Source organism: Mastigoproctus giganteus, chromosome 7 (assembly GCF_048544385.1).
Source record: "Mastigoproctus giganteus isolate SK-2022 chromosome 7, ASM4854438v1, whole genome shotgun sequence".
In the NCBI taxonomy this organism is placed as follows: Eukaryota; Metazoa; Arthropoda; class Arachnida; order Uropygi; family Thelyphonidae; genus Mastigoproctus; species Mastigoproctus giganteus.
The window spans coordinates 138,229,092-138,250,913 of record NC_143581.1 but is presented as its reverse complement, the minus strand read 5'-3'; the positions used below and the strand labels follow the sequence as shown (position 1 = coordinate 138,250,913).

Here is a 21,822-nt window from a genome sequence, read left to right as displayed (position 1 = left end):
GAAAGAAAGAAAGAAGGAAGCATATTAAGCTTGGTTAAGTTCTAAAAGTCTTGCCTTTGCCTCAAACAGGAGGCAAAACAGGTTGTAAGATGTTATAAAGAAAAGGTTTAGGGAGAGTATGCTATGGAACTGAGAAAGAGTAGGACATGGGAAAGTGAGACAGGCATGGAGAACAATCGGATAATTTGTGATTCAGATGTTTATAAGTTTAAATCGAACATGATTTTGGCTGATGCTGCATAAGCTTGCTTTCTTGCATCAAATGCCTCTACTAATGCTAATGCTAAAATGCTAATGATAACACTGCAATGTTGGAAGAAGTATTTTTCAGAAATCCTTACAGAGGAGAGACAACGCTTTAAAGATGACTCTGAAATGCTGCTTAGGAAGTCAAAGCAGCATTACATAATGATGGAGCTGATTTTTGGAAGATGTAAGATATGCTCTTAGAACACCTCAAAATGGTTAGGCAGTGGGACCGGGAGGAATGCCAATGGAATTGTGATAAATTAGATGGTATGACGTACTTAGAATTATAACAAAATTATTTAAGTTTTGGAAGAAGATGATATACCTGATGATTGGAATCTATCTTATATTTCAGCCATTTATAAAAAGGGTAATAAGACAAATTTATATAATTATTGGGGAATAAGCATTATGGCATCCATTTGCAGACTTCTGAGTACAGTAATACGGAATTAACTGGAAGCTTTGGTTAATAGGAATCTCTCTCAACAGCAGGCTGAATTTATGGGGGGGGGGAGTCATATATGGATAACACATTTGGGCATGTGACTTAGTAGAAATAAGCCAACTATGGAAGGCACTTAGGAAATTTGGAGTGGATGAGCCACTTATCCAGTCAATAAAGAGGATCTATGATACAGTCCAGGCAAACAGTCAAAGTTTGAAAAAAGATATCGAAAGAATTCAGAACGACAAAAGGACTAAGGCAGGGATGTGGAATGTCTCTAACCCTTTTTAAAGTTTATTTGGAGAATGTACTTAGAGACTGGGACACATCCTGTCGAGGAATGGGTGTTCCAGTCAGGGAGCAAGTAACACATTCTTTACTCTTTACTAATGATCAGGTGATAATAGTCCAAGACAGAGAGGATGTAGAATATATGACTAAAAAGTGGCATTAGGTGGATTAAGTGGCATTAGGTGGATTTAAGATAAATCTTCAGAAAATAGAATATTTTGTGATAGGAGGAAAAGGGTATGATTCAGATACAATAGTTGGGAAAATAAAATCAATTGAGCACTTTAAATATCTAGGAACAATACTGTGTAAATTGGGCACTATTTTCAGAAAGTGTGTGCATTACAGCATAAGTCAATGCAAGAAGAGCACTGCATATAATAAATGGGGTTCAATAAAGTTGAAAAATACATGAAAGAACAAAGACAATTATTATTATGCAGGCTATCATTGAAAGTATTTTGATATATTGAAGTGAAGGATTGTCTCTAACACAGTGCCAGAAACAAAGGCTATGTAGTGGAGATGGATAGCCTAAGAAAGAGCTGTCGTATATCTAGGATCCAGTGAGTGTGGAATGAAATCATTAGAGAACAGCTGCTAGAATCTATTTTACAACGGTATGGTCACATCTGCAGAATGCCAGATATGATATGGCCAAAAAAAAAGTGTTGATTGGTCTCCTCCAAGTAGAAGAAAATGCAGGAAACCTCAAGTAATTTGAAGAGGAGGAATGGTGCATGCTATGAAAGAAAGGAATTTAGATGATGATATGTGAAGGCAAACTTGGCACCAGGCAATAAAAGGAACAGCTGAAAAGTGGAGAAGCCTGAAAGTAACTTTAAATGTTGCTATAAAAAAAAAAAACAGATTTTAGGAATTCCGTTTTAAATTAGTTGCACATTTCTTAGTCACAACTAGAACAGTCCATTCTCTGTCTCATAGATATTCAGTTTCTGTTGCTTGCCTTTTTAAAAGTAGTCTTTCAACCACAAAGATCAATGCAAAATACCTACTCAGTTGATCAGCTGGGTATCTACAACTTTCCTGCATCCATTAGATAATTTTTTGATGATTCATTGTTTTCTTATTTGTATTCACATACATGAAAAACTCTTTGTCCATCTGCTCTTTGCTCGCTTAGCCAGCAGTTTCTCAATCAGTCTTTACCAGCCTAATCCTTTTAGAGAAGAAGCAGCAGAAGAAGCTGGCTTGAGTGAGTTGCAGAGCAACTCACTCAAGCCAGCTTCTTCTGCTCTATTAAACTGACAAACTACTTATTCATCCATCTCAATTGAATGAATTTTCCATCTAGTTCCTTTATAACATTACATGATCAATAACCAATAAATTAATAAATTTAGGGAAGCTACTTTCAGTCTCAATTAATTAAAGGGAAAGTTTATTTATACTGAGACTCACTTCTATTGATATGGTCTAGTGTGTGAAGAAGCTAAAATCGAAAGTGATAATCACGGATTAAATTTTAAATGCTGATGTCCCTTTTCAAAAAAGGGACATACTTTTCACATTGATTCATCCAAATTGATAAAAATAAAAGTGCTAAAACTAATACAAATACTATGCACTTTTTTCCCAAGGAGATTTGACCATTTTAAATTTTAATCCATAATTACCACCTTTGATTCTAGCTTTTTCACATGCTAAAATGCTAGAAGAAATATGAGAAACATAAATAAGTCCTACTTTAATTAATTCTATTAATTTATAATAACATAAACATTTATTCTTGGTGGTAGAATTGAGCATTATTTTGCTCAATTCTACCACCAAGGCTGAAGATACTCACCTTACTAGTTCACCTACATGAGCTCCTTTGCTGAAGCTGATTAAATATCACATAGACAGGTTGAAACAGTTTCAGAGAAAATAAATTAGGTTAAAAATGGACAATCGACAAGGTGGTTATTGGGATCAATGATATTCAATGAGATTCATGTGGTCATAACTTGGCAACCCAACATTCAGTTTCCTCAGAATGATATCATCTGTAACAACTGTTATAACTATATAACTATAGCGAAAGCTGCAATCCCAGTTGACATTATATCTATAAAACTGGTACAAGTTTCTCACATAACCGTATGTAGACAATTTAACATTGAACAGAATGAAAGCCAAGAATTTAACACAAAATGCCACAACTAAAATAAAATGGAAAAAAAAAAAAAAAAAATCTCCACCAGGAAATATTAAGAAGGCCTCTACATACAGATAAACTGGGGTACCATCCTCAACAAAAGCTTCAAACACCAACAGCCAACTATGGATGCATTTTCAGTAAAGACATTCAGCCAATACTTAGTAACTAACACAACCTACAGAAACCAACATGGATCTTTACCTCATGCTATTTTATTATATTTATTTTATTCCACTCCCTTTTCACAGTTAAATGTAGTATTATGCATATCTGTTTATTTACTTTATTCCTTTCATTATTTAGTAAATTGAGGATAATTCAGTAAATCATATCCTTTAGTATATTTGGTGGTCAGTAGACTTTTGAGATACTAATTTTCATAAGTAAATTTTCATGGTAAATTTACCACAAGTACATTTTCCAAAACTCAGAAGGGACAAAACTTCCAATATAAATAACCCTTACTTTTAATTAATTCCATTAATTGATAATAACACCAAAACATCCATTATTTTCCTCAGTTCTGCCAATTCTTTTATTATCCATTCATCACCTTGAAAAGGACAATTTTTAAACAAATAACAACACCAAAAGGTTATTCCGTTCTTTAAAATACCATTATCACATCCTCTTTCCACATCAGTGTTTCAATTAGAGCACCTCTTACAATTTCAATAATGAAAAGTTCTATATGAGTGGCCATGCAGAATAAAGAAGCTAAAACTTCAAGTATTTAATACCACGGAAATAAATTTCATAATATGGGAAGAATTCTGCAAAACCTTTTTAATTGTGTTAATAAGTTATCCAATTTCAGACTCAGAGAATAGGACTGTTCTGATGAGTTACTGCTGGCTTTTCAGGCCACACAACATGCAAATTGGGTCATGTGCACACATTTTTACAGACATAATGCATTGGTGCAATATGGCCTAAGATACTGGATGTGCTAAAAAACAAACAACAATTTTCCTTTATGAAAGGATATGACAGGCCATAATTTACACCAAACTTATTTCTAGGACAATATTAGTGTCTTCTATGTTAAATATTTGAAGTTCCACTTCATTATATTTTTGTGTTATTAGTTTCATTAATTACCCAAATAATCACTTCATGCATGCCCTATTGATCTTGCAGCTGAATTCCCAAATGGTTTTCTTTCCTGTATTTTTATTTAATTAATTACTACATTAAATTTTTTAACTATTTAATTTTATTATATTATTTTTCTTATGTTATTCTTATTAATTCTTATTTAATTAAGTCTCCTTCCAGGATTTCAAAATTACTAATATATCCAACTGGTAGGATGATAAATTTGAAAAGTAACAAAAAATGTTTAGCAAGAAAGCAAAACAATCTTTTCCCAAATAACCATCTTAACTACAACTTGGCAATAACTCATTTTCTTGAGCAAAAAAAAAAAAAAATAATAAAATAAAAAAATAAAAAAATTTGATGGATTTCTCACCTCTTGCGACTGGGTGAGGAGACTATTCCCTATTAATGGTAGTTCTGTGCCATTTTTGGATGATCTTAAGAAATGGGTCAAACTTCATTACTTAGTTTCGCATTGCTCTCTGGAACTACGGATTCCATACTGACTAGACAGCTTGTACTTAAAGCCATCCATTTCCTTCTCAAGTGATGAAATTAAGAAATTACCTTTAACCAACAGAGTGGATCCAAATTTAATTATGAATTTTGTACTCAAGTTGCTACATTCTCAATTCCCTTACTTCCTATCTTCAATCAGTGCAGAAGCCTGAATTTTTTCCCCGCTTTGTGGTGGATTAATGTTGTTCATCCAATTCCAAAAATTGGAAATATAGTAGCATTAAAGCTCTTTAGAACACATACATCTATTTTCCCCCACCTCTATTCTTAAAATATTCCAAAGGGCACTGCTTCCACTGCTGAAAAACAGATTCTTCCCTGTCATTTCGAAAATATTCTGGAAAAGGCATCTGAGGTTGGGTAAATTCATATCTTGACGATAAATAAGCTCATAAACCAACCATTAATTGAAATAGCTCTTTACTGTGACTAGAATTTACAAATTAAAATAACATGCTTACAATTTAATGTATAAAATAAAATAAAACTGCTATGATACACTATATAAAGATTAAAAATGTAATAAAATCATTTTAATAATCCAGTTTATTTTAGATAATTTTATTACAATGATTTTATTACATTTTTAATCTTTATATAGTGTATCATAGCAGTTTTATTTTATTTTATACATTAAATTGTAAGCATGTTATTTTAATTTGTAAATTCTGAGTACAGAGAAGGGCAACAAGATTAGTGAATGGAACAAAGGGGTGCTCTTACGAAGAAAGGCTTAAGTTTTGCAAATTACAGTGTCTGGAGACTAGGCACCAGCGAGGTGATCTGATAGAGGTGTATAAAGCCTTGAATGGTTTGAGCATGCTCAATGCTGATGGGATTCTTCCTCTAGCTCAGAATAATCACCTGAGAGGGCATAAATTCAAATTGAGGAAAGACAGATGTAGGATAAACGTGCGGAAATTTGCCTTTAGCCAGCAGGTGGTTGGTTGGTGGAACAGACTTCCATCCCTTGTATTGGAGGTTGATAGCCTAAATAAGTTTAAGGCTCAGCTGGACAGGTATTTTGAACGAACAGAGGGGTGAAGTGGAAGTGGATTTTTTTTTTTTTTTGGCTGATGCTGCATAAGCTTGCATCAAATGCCTCTACTAATGCTAATGCTAAATTCTAGTCACAGTAAAGAACTATTTCAATTAATGGTTGGTGTATGAGCTTATTTATCGGCAAGATATGAATTTACCCAACCTCAGAGGCCTTTTCCAGGATATATATATAGTTGTTATGGTAAATTTGTAGTGCAACACGTCTGACAATTTCAAAAGTATTGTGTGAAAGAGCCCAGACAGAAGCAGCACCTAAGGTTTGCGTACCACTGCAAAACCTATGGACTTGTACCACATGGTTTTAGAATTAAAACACTGTTCCAGGATCACAGATAAGAGTGGAATATGTCATGTTACCAACAGAGGGGTAATGAAGGTTTGGATCCGCAAGGTGCATGAGGAGTTAAGAAATACTAGGAGACACATGGATTTATACCTAGGTATTATTAGTAACAATGTAACTTCTGGACACTTGGCTCTCATTAGAAGACCAGTTTCGGATAAAGTCATTAGAGTAGCTAATGTATATAGGCAGAGGCAGGTCATGAAATTCAAAAGGTTAGTAGGAGAAGACGCAGTGCAGGGTAATGATAGAAATACTCACTTTGTACACAATTTGAGTAGTAAGCAACATATTAAAGAGCAGGAAGGAGTTTTAAATCTAGGCCCCAAGTCCATGCTTGTACCTTCCAAACCACCCATCGCAGAAATAGCAATGGGTATTGAATGGGCAATTTGTAAGTTACAGGAAGCCTTAGCCAATGCGATCCGTGTGAAGTCAACCGCTATTTTGAGCCAAGTGAGGAAAGCACCGCCGAATCTTAATTTTAGTCAATTTGGTTTTTTTTTTTTAGGAGCATTAGCAACTAAGGCCATATTGCTCCGGAAATATGCGGTGGTCATTCCCTTGACCTTTCCGCATCCTCCGTATTTGGTGGTGACGGGTTCGAACCCCGGTCTAATCAAGAAGCGTGTGCTCCTTCCCACCTGACTACGGAGGTGCCAATTTTAGTCAAAGGAGAGCGTTAGAAGAGTTAAGAAGAGATGACAGAATTGTAGTTTTGCCTGCGGACAAAGGGAGATCTACGGTAGTCCTAAACAAAGAAGACTATCGGAAAAAAGCATTGGAACTTTTACAGAATAATAATACTTACAAAGAAACCCGTTAGCCCGCCTGGAGCGACGTGTTAATAAACTGGTACAGATTTGGTTAAAGGCAGATAAGATTTCCAAGGAGACATATTGGTCTTTGCACGCTACTGGATGCCAACTCCCCAGGTTCTATGGTTTGCCAAAAACTCACAAGACGGAAGTCCCTCTTAGACCCATTGTCTCATTTATAGGCAGCCCCACATATGCCTTGTCAGGGTATTTGGAAAAATTGATTTCGCCTGTAGTGTGTCAGTCTGACTACGTCATTAAAGACAGTAAAGAGTTTGTGGAATTTGTGAAGGATTTGATCATAGAAGAAAATGAGACTATGATTTCTTTTGACATGTCATTATTTACATGCATTCCAATCAAGCATGGAGTTTATTGTGTGAGAATGGCATTGAGTAACGATGTCTCTTTGGTTAGCAGATCGCCCTTAAGTATAGAGGACATTTGTCCAGGTACAGAACTTTGTCTGGCTAGCACCACTATGGTGTTTGAAGGAGTCATGTACAAACAGGTTCACGGTACAGCCATGGGTTCTCCCACTAGTGCCATGGAAGAGTTAGAAAGTAGAATTTTTGGTGAGTTCCAGTTTCCTATGAAGAAATGGAAGAGGTACGTTGACGATACTTTCACCGTGGTCCAAAAGGGGAGAGAGAGAGAGAGAGAGGAGGATGCACTTCATTGGCTTAATAGCTTCTCCCAATTTATATAGTTTACCTCAGAGGTGGAGACAGGTGACACACTTGCATTATTGGATGTATTGATCTCTAGAATGGGCCCTAGGCTAAAGACTTCGGTTTTTAAAAAACCAATGTGTAGAGAGGTCAATACACCTACTACAGTTCAGCACAAGCTGGACAACATAAGAATAGTGTGGTAAAAGCTCTAGTAGATAGAGCAATGTCACACTGTACCACTTCTGAGAATAAAAAAATGTGAAATCAAATGGGTCACAGCAGACCTTAGAAAATGCGGATACCCCCCAGAGGATCATGGACAGATACAGCAAAGGAATAGTGTCCAACTGTAGAGAACCGTTTGTTCCTGTGGCTATCGCATACATTCCTTACTATCCGGGCCTTACTGAGCGGTTAACCAGAATTTTACGGGGTTTCAAAACACACTGTGTGCAGCTTCCCGGACGGAGGTTGCACACAGTTGTGTCGCAGGTAAAAGATCCAATCGCAAAGGACCTTAGAAGTGGAGTTGTTTACAGCATAAAATGCCCAGATTGTGGGGAATGTTATGTGGGCGAAACAAAACGGTGGTTAAAGGATCATCTGATGGAGCATTTAAATGATATAAAAACCGTTGATTATAACAAGTCTGCTGTGGCTGGGCATTATTGGGAGAGGCAGCATCAAATCTCCCCACAGGATGCGGTTATTGTAGATTGAGCGTATGGATTCTGGGAGCGCAAATGGCTTGAGAGCCTGCGAATCTGTTCATCCAACAATAATACCATGAATAGGGACAAGGGTATGCGTTTGCATTCCCTATTTGAAACTACTGTCCTAAGTACGGATGAATGGTTTTGCTTTGTGTGCTCCCGAGCTATTTCCACTTCCAGTTCTGACCATGCGCCGATGGAACCATGTGGTGAAATACCGTGAGCCTGTTATATATAAGGAAGTGTTGCCAGAAGATTTATTACTGTTGAGGAAGGAAGCTGATGCTTCCGAAAGCTACAGGTTTTATCGCTTTTAATCCAGTTTATTTTAGATAATTTTATTACAATGATTTTATTACAGTTTTAATCTTTATATAGTGTATCATAGCAGTCTTATTTTATTTTATACATTAAATTGTAAGCATGTTATTTTAATTTGTAAATTCTAATCACAGTAAAGAGCTATTTCAATTAATGGTTGGTGTATGAGCTTATTTATCGTCAAGATATTTCAAAAATATACACTACAGAAAAGAAAAAAAAAGGTGGGTCTATAGCTACAAATCTCTTGGAGATTTTCTTTCTTGTTACAGAAGCACTTAATCAAAATGATAAATTAGATGTAACCTTTTAGACCTCGCTTCTGCCTTTGATTCAATGACTTCTTATATTATCTGCACTCTACTTCCGTATTTTTTTTTTTGACATTCAGGGGAATCTTCTTAATTTTACCTTTCATCACTGATTAACAGAGCTACAGCTTAAGAGTGGTGTGCTCTCGAAGTCTATGTCAACAGGAGTTGATCAAGATGGAACCCTGTCTCTCCTGCTTTTTTCTGCTGTTATTTCTGCACTAATTAAAAAAAGATACTACTAATTATTACTATGCAAAATAATACCAAGTCGCATATGCTGATTACCTTAAAATCTGGTCCATTTCACATTACCCTACAGAAGCCATGAATAATAATTTATATTTCTTTTGTAAGAAATAATTTTTCCAAATTTGGCCTTCAACTAAATGCAGAGAAATAAACTCATATTCAATTACAAAAATATATATAATCCTTTGCATTTTCTCCTGTTCTTGAGCAAGGTTATTTATTCCCAGAGTTAGTGTATACAAAGATCTTGGACTTATTATTGATAATAAATGGCTTTTTAGTTTTTAACTAAAAAAATCTCTGCATTCTCTTCCATTTAAAGGTTGTGTCTTTTCAAACAAAATTTATTCCATGTGTCCAATAGAGAATTAATTAAAAAGTATTCTTCGATTTTTGTATACCTCTGAACATTGGTCTATGGCTGCAATTTTGCAAGCTGCAATATCAGAATAATGCTGTCAGCAAAACATAATATGCTAAAATGAGTGAACATTAAAACAGTTTTTTTTTTTCCCAATTCTATATCATGCAATCAAATGCCTAATAATCTGAAATTTCCAAGTTTCAGAATTACTCCTTGTTAGGGCCCTGAATTTATTTGTTAAATTGTTTAATAATATTTAATCTGCACTGTTTTCTCTTGGAGAATATTGGATGGCATATTCCCCCCCCCCCAAGAACACCAGGCTTTGTTCTCTTCTGTTATACAGCAGATTAAAGTTTACAGACAGGATGTTTCTGGCCCACCAATTAAATTAATTAATAAATTTAATATTGATCCTGTCGATTTAACAAAATATAGGACCAAAGAAATCCGGTTCTGAGGGTGCAACCTTACTTCACAATAAGATTTGAATAATAATTTTTTTTTTTTTTTTTTTTGCTCAGTGCAGAAATATTTAGTGGAGTAGGTGTTAAATGCATTGCCGTGTATATTATTGTTCATCCTTTGTTTGTACAATACTACTGATTTAATCTTTTTTTTTTTTTTTTTTTTTATACAGTACAACCTCAATATAATGCCACTCTTCATACCGCAGTTTTGGATATATCATAGATACGATTGTGTCCCCCAAAAATTATGAAAAAAGTAGTGTGTTCAAATGTTCAAAGAACAAGTAATTACGCATAAGTCTCTGGATGCAGGGAGAAACTGGACGTCAACAGTAATTAGTCTCTGACAAGTCTTGTTGTTTACAAATATTACTCTGCAACTGAATACCGAATATATCAAAGTGAATATACAACCAATTTTTAGCTAATTTTCCCTCTTGGAAATACAGTAGTAGGATGTACATTAGAGACACGTATATACAGTATTCATCTTTTCCAGATTCTTATGCGTAATTGCTAGTTCTTTGAACAAGCAGCAGAATTTCCTGAATTTCTGTGTAATGTGATTCAAGATGGTGAATTCATGGATGAACAGTACAAACATGACAAAACAACGTTGCACTATAAACTTCTCCTCGACAAGTCACTGAATGCTAACAGGTGCCAAAAAAAAAAAAAAGCAGGCACAAAAACTAAAGAGAGAATTACTGTGTTACTGTGAACAAACAAGACTGGAAATTACAAGCTAAAGCAATTGTGCATCAGTAAAAGTTAAAGTTCCTGGTGATTTCATGTAAGCACATTAAATCTTTACCTGCGATTATTAAAAATAGCTCCAATGCTTGGATGAGGAGGGATTTTTTTGCTTCAAGATTTAAAAGTGAGTTTGTACCATCAGTGAGACACCAAAAAACTTGCTTTCCAAAAAACTTGAAGGAAAGGTTCTGTTACTGTTGGATCACTGTCTCCAGCTCATCCTTTGGCTGATGTCCTGAAATCACAGGATGGAAAGATCAGTCGTGTTTCTGGCAAGGAACACAATTAGCACAATTGCACTAATTCAGCCCATGGATCAGGGCATTATTCGAGCCTTCAAAGCATATTGTGGTGAACTACTTGCTGGTGTTGTGAACTCAGAAATTCAAGTTTCAGAATTTTGAAAACATTAACACTAAAGATATTATATACAATACTGGATTAGAATGGGAGAAAGTAAGCTCAGCAACTGAAAACTGCTGGAAAAGATGAGATCACTGATAATAATCTTGAATTAGCAGCATTTTCAGAACAAGAAACAAAGGCTGCTTGTAATGTACTTGGTGGCAGTCTTAGAGAAAATATTCTAATTGCTTGGACTGAGGTGGATGTGGAAGCTCCAGTTGTGCCTTACCCGGGAGAGGATGAAATTGTGGCCTTTGTGAACAGTGGTAAGACAATTGACAAACTGAAGGCCAGTGACATAAGGAGTGACTTAGAAGATAATGTGGATGACTCATGTAAGGAAAAAGCACCAAAAATTAAAAAAGTGCTTGAAAACACTTTTTCATTAATGAAGTCATGCCATGGTTAGAACAGCAGAGTGACAATGAACATCTTCATTTATTGCATCTGACCACTATTAAGAATTACATACTGAAAAAATGCTGTCATCAGTTCTTGCAAACTAAATTATAGCTACTGTATTTTTTCGATTCTAAGATGCACTTTTTTTCCCCTATAAACATCTCTAAAAACGGGGTGCATCTTAGAATCGATGGCGTCTTACAATAGCAGTTTTTCTTTGAATTTTCCCACGCATTGCACCGCACCACACATTTTGTTTTTACATGGAAACCCTGCCTCCAAGTTTGACTGTTATCGTATTCTCCAATTCCATTGGAGGATAAAGTGGCATGGGTGATTTCACGTGCTTTCGAAATGTGAAGTCATTGTTATTTCATTATAGTGGAGCTCACTCAGGGAAAACTAGGAAGTTCTGTTTGTATCTTCAAAAGTACGTAATAAGTGGAGTTACTGTATTTCGTTCATTTTGATCCTTCATTCCACATTAAAATGTTGTCAAAATGATTGCACTACGAAGCCGCATTGAAACGAAAAGTTATTGTGTATGCAAAAGAACGTGGAAATAGAGCTGTGGGTCGACATTTTGACATTAGTGAAGTAAATGTTCGTCGTTGGAGAAATGATCGCAATTTCATATTTTCGTGCAAAGCAACAACCAAGTGCTTTACAGGGCCTAAGAAAGGAAGATTTCCCCAAGTTGATGAAGCTGCGATACGTTTTGTAATGGAGACACGTGTAAAAGGATTAGCCATCACTTAACAAGCCATGCAATTGAAAGCCTGAGAAATTGCCAAGTCTCTCGGAACAGAAAAAATTTTTAAAAGGCAGTCACGGCTGGTGCGACAGACTCATGCATCGTAGTGGATTATCGTTAAAGCGTTGAACATCTATCTGTCAAAAAATTCCTGCAGACTTTCAACAGAAGCTGATTAACTTTCAGCGACAGGTGATGAAATTAAGGAAAAAAAGAAACTAGGAGTTTAGTCAAATTGGAAATGCTGATGAAACCCCAGTCTTCTTCGATATGTCTCCAAATTACACAGTCAACGCTAAAGCAATCAAGATTATAAGCACAGTCTACGAAAAGAAGCGTATCACTGTGATGCTATGCGCATCACCGCTGATGGTCGAAAGTGGCCACCATATTTAATTTTAAATAGAAAAACCATACCAAAGAATGAAATTTTCCCCAAAGATGTTATTGTGCATGCACAAAAAAATGGATGGATGTCGGCAGAGCTTATGGAAGACTTGCTAAATGTTGTGTGGAATAGATGTCCTGGAATTCATAATGCACCTAGCATGCTAGCACTTGATGAATTTTGTGGACATTTGTCCGAATATGTCAAAAATAAAATCGTGCAAAAACGTGGTGACTTGGCTGTGATTCCTGGTGGCATGACTAGCCAAACTGCAGCCACTTGATGTTTCAGTCAACAAACCATTTATGGATTACTTGAGAAAGGAATATGAATCCTGGCTGTTGACCGACAGCCTTCCGCTGACACCTTCCGAAAAAATTAAGAAAGTGCCGGCATCAAAATTAGCATCAACTGCTTGGAAGCTGATCCTGGAAAGAATAGTGCAGCACTCATTTAAAAAATGTTGCATCACCAATGCTCTCAATGGCTCAGATGATATATTATGGAATAATGAAGATAATGACAGCTCAGAAGAATCTGACTCTGAATGTGAAGTAGACTCTGATATTGATTCAAATATAGACGGCTCAGAAGATTCAAAAGGAAGTGATGAATAACATACCTACTGATAAATACCAGTACTATTGTTGTTAGTAAATTGAATTCTATTATAATAAAAATATTTGTTAGATTTATTTTAGTGTTTTATTTTATTTATTTATTTTTCTTAGAATCAAAGCTTTTTTTTTCTGAAATTAAGGTGCATCATACAATCGATTGATTGTAAAGGGATGTAAAGGGAATGATATAATCTTTAATACTTTAAAACTTTCAGTCATGAAAAATTACTAAATAAAGTATTTATTTACTAAGTAAAGAGTATTTATGTTAAAAAAACAAACAGGGGGGAAAAAATTGTAAAATTTTATCAGCTTATAATGTGCTTTGCTTATAACAGAAGTATTAAAGTTGTTGCCCAACACCCAGGTTATATCAAGGTTGCACTGTACAGTAACCCCCGCTATTCGCGGGGGTTACGTTCCTGAGAAATGCCGCGAATACCGAAAACGCGAATACTGAGTTATGGCTCCCATAATAATAAAGGGGTTCCATTCCAAAGTATGAAATATATAAGAAAAACTAGTCTAAAATTTTGTCTATGTATGTATTATATGTACCTTCAAAATATGACTATGTACATAGACAGTACATAGTGAAATGCAAGCATATGGCATCGAAATGAAAATAAGAAACAATTTAATATTAAATGTAATATTTATTAGAAATTTCAAACAAATCTTTCAAACAAGCGCCTTTGTTAGCAAAAAAAAATTATCCCGCCAGTGCTATCAGCAGTTTTGCTAAAGTGTTGATAAAGGAGTTTTGCCTTTTCACGAATGATGAGTGAACTTAGCGGAATTTTATTTTGAGTTTGGTCTTCTATCCACAGATTTAAAGCCTTTTCCATTTTTTCTAATTTAACATCACGAGTTACATAGCAAATTTTTGAAGCAATTAGCGCGTTTTCACGGACACTACGGCGGATTTTTTCTTCCGATTTTTTGATTGATCATACCATTGACTCATTGATTTTATAATGTTTTGCCACTGAGGAGACACTTTCACCATTAGAAATTTTGTCTAATAACTCAATTTTATTCGCTAATGTCATCACCTTCTTTGATCTTTTCACATTTCCCTTGTTATTCGTAGCCATATTTTTGTACAGGTTAGAAAGAACTTGTCCACAATAAAGTCACTTTCTTCCATTAACACACTAGAAAAAGTCTGTTTTACACTGCAAAATGGTAGATTTATCACTTTTGTAAGCATATCAATTTATAAATTGATAAATTTATAAGCATATAAATTAAAAGCAAACGACGAAACCTTCCATGACAAGCGCATAACACATACTGAACAAGGATTAGCGAGAAACATCCACGCTCGCGATTTTGTCACCCCTCTCCCCCATCCACTGAGCGCTGCTTTGATCGGGAAAGATAATTTTAGCCCCGCCCATGTTTTTTTATGGCGAAAAATATTCACGGCGCTTTAAAATTCACATTTTTTTTTTGGTTTCATTTTATATTAAATCAGTGACCGCGAATATGCGAAACCACGAATACAGATACCGCGAATAACGGGGATTTACTGTATTTTATTTATTTATTTGAGATATGTTTATGACTGTGTGGCAAGCTCCCCTCTTGCTGTGTGTTGTCCAGGATATGCAAGCTAAAATATTCCTAAAGCACTTTGTATTCACTTTGTATTTGTTTACGACAAAATTATATTTATTTTATTTATTTATTTATTTATTTTTAATTATCATTATTATACTATAATAATATAATAATTTTTTATTATTAAATTTTTATTGAACAGTGTTGTCTGATGTATAAGTTAGTGCAATTGCATCATTTCTGTATGTAGCCAACTAATTAAATAGCTATAAATTGGCATCGTTAAGTATATCTCATATTGTGAATACCTTCACAACAATTTCCATGATATTGCACTATCTCAAATAAGTAACGCTTCATCATAGGAGAAGACTATTGTTACTTATTCTCAGCGGATACCATCACTCATACAGCACCGTTTCCGAGCTCAGGTTACGGCAATCCGCGCACGCACGCACAGTCAATATTACGTTGAAATAAACTTCAAAACATGCATACTCTCAAAAGGATTAAACAACTTTTTTTCTTTCTTTTTTTTTTTTTTAAATTAATCCAATATTTAATCATTAAAAAGTCTTTTGTGCATTAATCCAACACTAAGATTCTTTACTACAATTAGAAAAATATATGAAAACCTATTTATTTAAAATATATATTTTTCAAAAAATATATTTTTTGATAAATTTAAATGCTTACTGTGGTCACTGTCTGTGATCTTCCAAGGGATATATTGAGTAGATGCAAACTGAATAGCTAAGCATTCTGGAGGCCACTGATCAATAAAATTTATAGGAATTATAACTTTTCCTAGCATATCTGCCAGTTTTATCTAAAAGGGAACAAAAATCAGTTGAGATGTGAAAATTCATTAAAACTCACAAAATAATTAAATATTCAAACCAAACTCTATTTCCTTCTTAATTTAAAAATTTTTAAAATGCTGATATAATTTTTTTTTTTCAAAAATAAATTTTATATCAGTATAAAGTAAGGAAAATTATTTCCCATAAGGCATACAAATTTAAAATTCCTAGAAAAAGAAACTGTGACAAACACACTTAATAGAATTAGTAAAGCCTTGTTGAGAAAAGCAACCAACCAACTCCCTCCCATACTATTTTTATTATTATTTATTCTAATTAATTATAACTGTGTGCTATTAAAGAAGATCTCCTACCATAAGCTCCTGACACATTACTATGAATGAGTATTATGTACTAAGTTACTGTATAATAATAAATCGTCCATTAATTATGACTAGATTATTCTCGTTAATTAATCTTAAAAAAATTATTTTATTAATTTAAAAAGTATGGGCACTAATATAAAAAAGTTTGGTTTAAACAACATGTATTTTTTTTTTTTAATAAAAATAAATAATGCACCTAATGCCATCACCTATTTTCATCTATACTATCCAGTCACTTGTTCAATACCTCATTAAATTTAAGTAAGCTTATTAGTTCTAAAAGTTGACATTAAAGGAGTAGTTTGTTCAACTGGCTAATTACTTTTTTGATTAGAAAATTTTAAGCTGCTTAACCATATCTACCACCAAAAAACACAATGTCATTGCAAAAACTTTTCACAGCCAGCTACAACTATCATAGCTGGTTTATAATCAATTACACTCCATGTGGGTTTTACTAATTCAAATTGAATACTACTGCAAATTAAATTCTAGTCTAATTGTTTAGCATAATGACATATTCCCATGCAAACATAATGAAATAATAATATTAAGAAAATTTTATTGCTATTTTTCTTTCACAACTAGTCTTCATGACAATATAATAATAATAATCAGTTATTTTAATAGCTTTTATGAGGTATCGTCATTAAATAACAAGACTGCACACACACACACACACAGCCACTACATACCAAGCTCCCCTTGTGAACAAAGGCACTGCTTTGTTTTGTTATTTGGTTTTTAGGGGGCATTAGCAACTAGGGCCATATTGCTCTGGGGATATGCGGTGGTCACGGGCTCGAACCCTGGTCTAATCAAAAAGCGTGTGCTACGCACTGCTGATCCTGCCCACCTGGCTATGGAGGCACCAAAGGCACAGCAGTTGACCTTGAACCTTTCCCTAGTCATCTGCCAAGTCGCATTCCAACATGCCCATTTGGTTTGCCATGAGACAGGTTATCATTATTTAGTGAATTTTGTGATTTTGCAGAAAAATGACAGACAAAAGAATAGAACAATGAATCAACCTCAAATTTTTATAAAACTAAAGAAACACCAAATGACAGTTACGAGATGTTACACCAAATTGATGGGGAAGATATTGAGAGAGAGAGAGAGAGAGAGAGAGAGAGAAAATGTGGAAGACGATGAAATGAATGACAATTCTTCTTGTCACTGTGGGCTGTGTAGTGTTGTGTACCGTTGTTCTTCTGGCCATTTAGCCGTTAGCATTAGCATTAGTAGAGGCATTTGATGCAAGAAAGCAAGCTTATGCAGCATCAGCCAAAAAAAAAAAAAAAAACCCACTTCCACTTCACCCCTCTGTTCGTTCAAAATACCTGTCCAGCTGAGCCTTAAACTTATTTAGGCTATCAACCTCCAATACAAGGGGGTGGTTGGTTAGTGTTCCACCAACCAACCACCCACTGGCTAAAGGCAAATTCCTGCACGTCTATCCTACATCTGTCTTTCCTCAATTTGAATTTATGCCCTCTCAGGTGATTTTTCTGAGCTAGAGGAAGAATCCCATCAGCATTGAGCATGCTTAAACCATTCAAGGCTTTATACACCTCTATCAGATCACCTTGCTGGTGCCTAGTCACCAGACACTGTAATTTGCAAAACTTAAGCCTTTCTTCGTAAGAGCACCCCTTTGTTCCATTCACTAATCTTGTTGCCCTTCTCTGTACTCGTTCCAGCAGCTCTACATCCTTCTTGAAATGAGGCCTCCAGACCTGTATACAGTACTCCAAGTGTGGCCTGACCATTGCCTTATACAAGGGAATAATCACCTCCTTATCCCTGCTGGAAAAATTCCTGTATATCATTGACAATACTCCATGAGCTACTCTTGCAGCCCATCTGCACTGCTCAGAGAACTTCATATCTGCCTGCACAACCACCCCCAAGTCCCTTTCATTCTCTACCACTGTCAGTGTAGTACCACAGAGTTGATACGTTGCTCTGGGGTTGCTGTTTCCCATGTGTAGTACTTTACATTTGTCAATGTTAAACTTCATTTGCCACCTCTCAGCCCATCTGCTCAACCTTTCCAGATCCTGTTGCAGCAGCATAGTGTCAGTAGTGTCCTTGACAACCCTGCCAACCTTTGTATCGTCTGCAAACTTGGACATTAAGCTTGATATACCATCATCAATATCATTTATAAATACAGAAAACAATAATGGACCCAACACTGAGCCCTGAGAGACTCCACTAATAACATTAGTCCACGATGAGCAGTGTCCATTGATTACCACTCTCTGTCTTCTCCCCCTCAACCACCCCTTTATCCATAGCAGCAATTTGCCTCCAATGTCACACTGCTCCAATCTGTGTAGCAGTCTTCCATGTGCAACAGTATCAAAAGCCTTTCTAAGATCCAAGTATATAATATCAAAGCTATTCCCTGCATCCCGTTCTTTTGTGACTACATCATAGTATCCAATCAAATTGGTCAGGCAAGACTTCCCCTTAACAAAACCATGCTGTGTCCGAGCTATAACTGAAGTCTTGTCTAAATGATCCTGCAGTGCTTCTTTAACCAGTGCCTCCATTAATTTTCCTGGAACAAGTTCCCGTTGGGCCATATTGGGAACCACTGTTTCCACACTTGGTCCTGGGGAGGCAAACCAGGTGCCCAGTAGATTTATATTTACTCTGGCACGCCCTGTCACCTAGTTTCCTGAGATTTAAGTGACTAGAGCCTAAAAGGGTGGCAAGGGGTCAGGAGTCCGGCTCCCCCCCACCCGCCAGGGAAGGTGGAAATAAAGGTACTGCACGAGAGGCGCAGTACAGGTCACCATATGGTACCTGGGCAGAAAGCATTTTATCAAGTCTGGTTGTTGGCTGGTGACGGCACGTGTTCAAACTGTTCTGAAAGAAAGAGCGGTAATTATAGAAGCCAATTCAGAAGAACAGTGCCCATGGAAATATCTGTAGAAAAGGCATGCTGCAGAAACAGTATGTCTATGAGAGAGCAAGTGGAGAAACTGTTTTAGAGATGAGTCATCAATTAACCTAACTGCCCTCTTCTGAATGGAACCTAGAGGCCTGAGAGAGATTTTGGAGGCACTGCTCCAAAATGAGAGAAGTTTTAGGGACACTCCCCCAGATTTGTGAACAATATTCTATGGTAGGGGGATTTTCAATTTGTCTTAGGTTCGGCAGGCAAAGGCAGTTTATGAGAAATCTTTGGTGATGGATGGAAAGAAAAACAGCAAGGAGTTCTTTACTTATGTAAACTCTAGAAGGAAAGGGATGAATCAGATTGGATCACTTAACATAGATGGGTTGACTATTGATGATCATGCTCAGGCAGCTGATAAACTGAATGAGTATTTTGCATCTACATTCACACATGAGGAGTTATTCAACGAAGGGAGTGCCAGAAGTTTACCAAATGCTAACAGGAAGCTATGTGATTTTGTAATAACTGAGAGTAAAAGGGAGGAGAAATTGAAGTTAAACATAAGGAAAACACTAGGGTAGGTGGGAACTATCCAGTTATATTAAAGGAGGCAGCAAATGAAGTAATTAATCTATTAGAATTATTATGAGAGCTTCCTTGGATGCAGGAGAGGTCCCCACGGACTGGAGGTGCGCAAATGTAACCCCAATTCACAAAGGGGATTCAAAAGGTGACACAAGTAACTATAGACTTGTTAGTTTAACTTGTGTTTCGGGGAAAATAATGGAAGCACTGGTTAAAGAAGTATTGCAGGATCATCTAGACAAGACTGCAGTAATAGTTAAGACACAGCATGGGTTTGTCAAAGGGAAATCTTGTCTGACCAATTTGATTGGTTACTATGATGTGGTCACAAAGGAACTGAATGCCAAAAATAATTTTGATATCATATACTTGGATTTCAAGAAAGCTTTTGATACTGTTGCACATGGAAAACTGCTGAACAAATTGGAGAGGTATGGCATCAAGGGTAAGCTGCTACAATGGATAAAGGGATGGTTGAGTGCGAGGCAACAGAGAGTGGTAATCAGTGTACACTGCTCTTTGTGGACAAATGTTATTAGTGGAGTTGCCCAGGGTTCGGTGTTGGGCTCATTGTTGTTTTGCATATTTATTAATGATATTGATGAAGGTATATCAGGTTTAATGTCCGAGTTTGCAGATGATACAAAGGTTGGCAGGGTTGTTAACGACAGTAATGACAGTATGCTACTCCAACTGGATCTAGATAAGTTGGGAAAATGGGCTGAGAAGTAGCAACTGGACAAATGCAAAGTACTGCATATGGGAAGCAATAAACAAAAAGAAACGTACCAACTCTGTGGTACTACACTCAGGGAAGTAGAGAGTGAAAAAGACCTGGGAGTAATTGAGCATTTGAGAAAGGATGTAGATTTGCTAGAACGAGTACAAAGAAGAGCAACAAGATTGGCGAGGGGAAGAAAGGGGTGCTCTTACCAAGAAAAGCTTAAGTTCTGCAAATTGCAGTGCCTTGACAGTAGGCACCTGCGAGGTGATCTGATTGAGGTGTATAAGGCCTTGAATGGGTTGAGCAAGCCGAATGCTGATGGGATTCTTCTTCTTGCTCAGACTAAGAACCTGAGGGGACACAGTTTCAAATTGAAAAAAGATAGTAGTAGAATGGATGTGCGGAAATATGCCTTTAGCCAGTGGGTAGTTGATTGGTGGAACAGGCTTCCATCTTTTGTTGTGGAAGCTAACAGCCTAAATAAATTTAAGGCTGAGCTGGACAGGCATTTGGAACGAATGGAGGGATGAAATGGGAGGTTTTTTTTTTTTTTGGCTGATGCTGCATATTCTTGGGTATGCCTCTACTAATGCTAATTGCATTGGGATGATAACCGGATGGGAGGGATTTGTCACCCTTTTTAGGAATTGGCTGGATATAAGCAAATTTCCAAGCAGAGTAAGAAAGTGAAAAAAGGTGGCAAAGTACAGGAGTAAGCTCAGGAGCACAAGTTTTGAGAACAAGTGCAGAAATACCATCAGGACCTGGAGCTTCTCATCAAAATCCTTTGGACATCCTTTTGACAGAAGACCACAGGAGGCATTGAATGGAGCATGTTGGGAATGGTGGGAGGTGTTTTACCAAGGTCATTAATAGATGAGTTGGAAGAAAAATGGGAAGCTATCAGGTCAGCTTTATCCTTGGCTGAAGTGACAATAGAACCATTTGGTTTTGACAGGGGTGCAAGCGGTGACAGTGGGCAAAAGTTCCAGCCCATAGCTTTGGCAAGAGACCAGAATGCTCGGCTACCGTTAAGACAAAAAGCAAGTTTTCTACTCTTAGCCTGCTCAAAATCTATTTTGGACTGATTAATAACTGCTTTACAATTGTTGCGAGCTTTGGTGTAGGCTGAAAATGAAAGTGAAAAATTGGAAACAAGCCAATTACACTATTTTAATACCAAAATCTGTTATTATTTCACCATTAGGCACCTGGGGTTGAGTCAATGGTAATCTCCCTAATGGTAATCAGAGCATTTTAAAACAATGAAAGAATAGTTTGCGGACAATACAAAGGTTGGTAGAGTTAGTAAGGACAGTATGCTACTGCAACAGGATCTGGGAAAGTTGAGCAGATGGGCTGAGAGGTGGCAACTGAAGTTTAACATTAACAAATGCAAAGTGCTGCATATGGGTAGCA

The 21,822-nt window shown here is 36.2% G+C and overlaps 1 protein-coding gene across 2 annotated transcripts in view; it reads right to left on the bottom strand.

Annotated features, from left to right (window-relative positions):
- Nucleotides 1-21,822, bottom strand: part of LOC150083221 (uncharacterized) — a 354,281-nt gene that overhangs the window by 176,796 nt on the left and 155,663 nt on the right. For both annotated transcript variants that reach the window (XM_090377110.1, XM_090377111.1), the window contains exon 7: nucleotides 15,688-15,820. In XM_090377110.1, coding sequence (XP_090233236.1) covers nucleotides 15,688-15,820 — 133 coding nt within the window. The remainder of the gene's footprint in view (nucleotides 1-15,687; nucleotides 15,821-21,822) is intronic.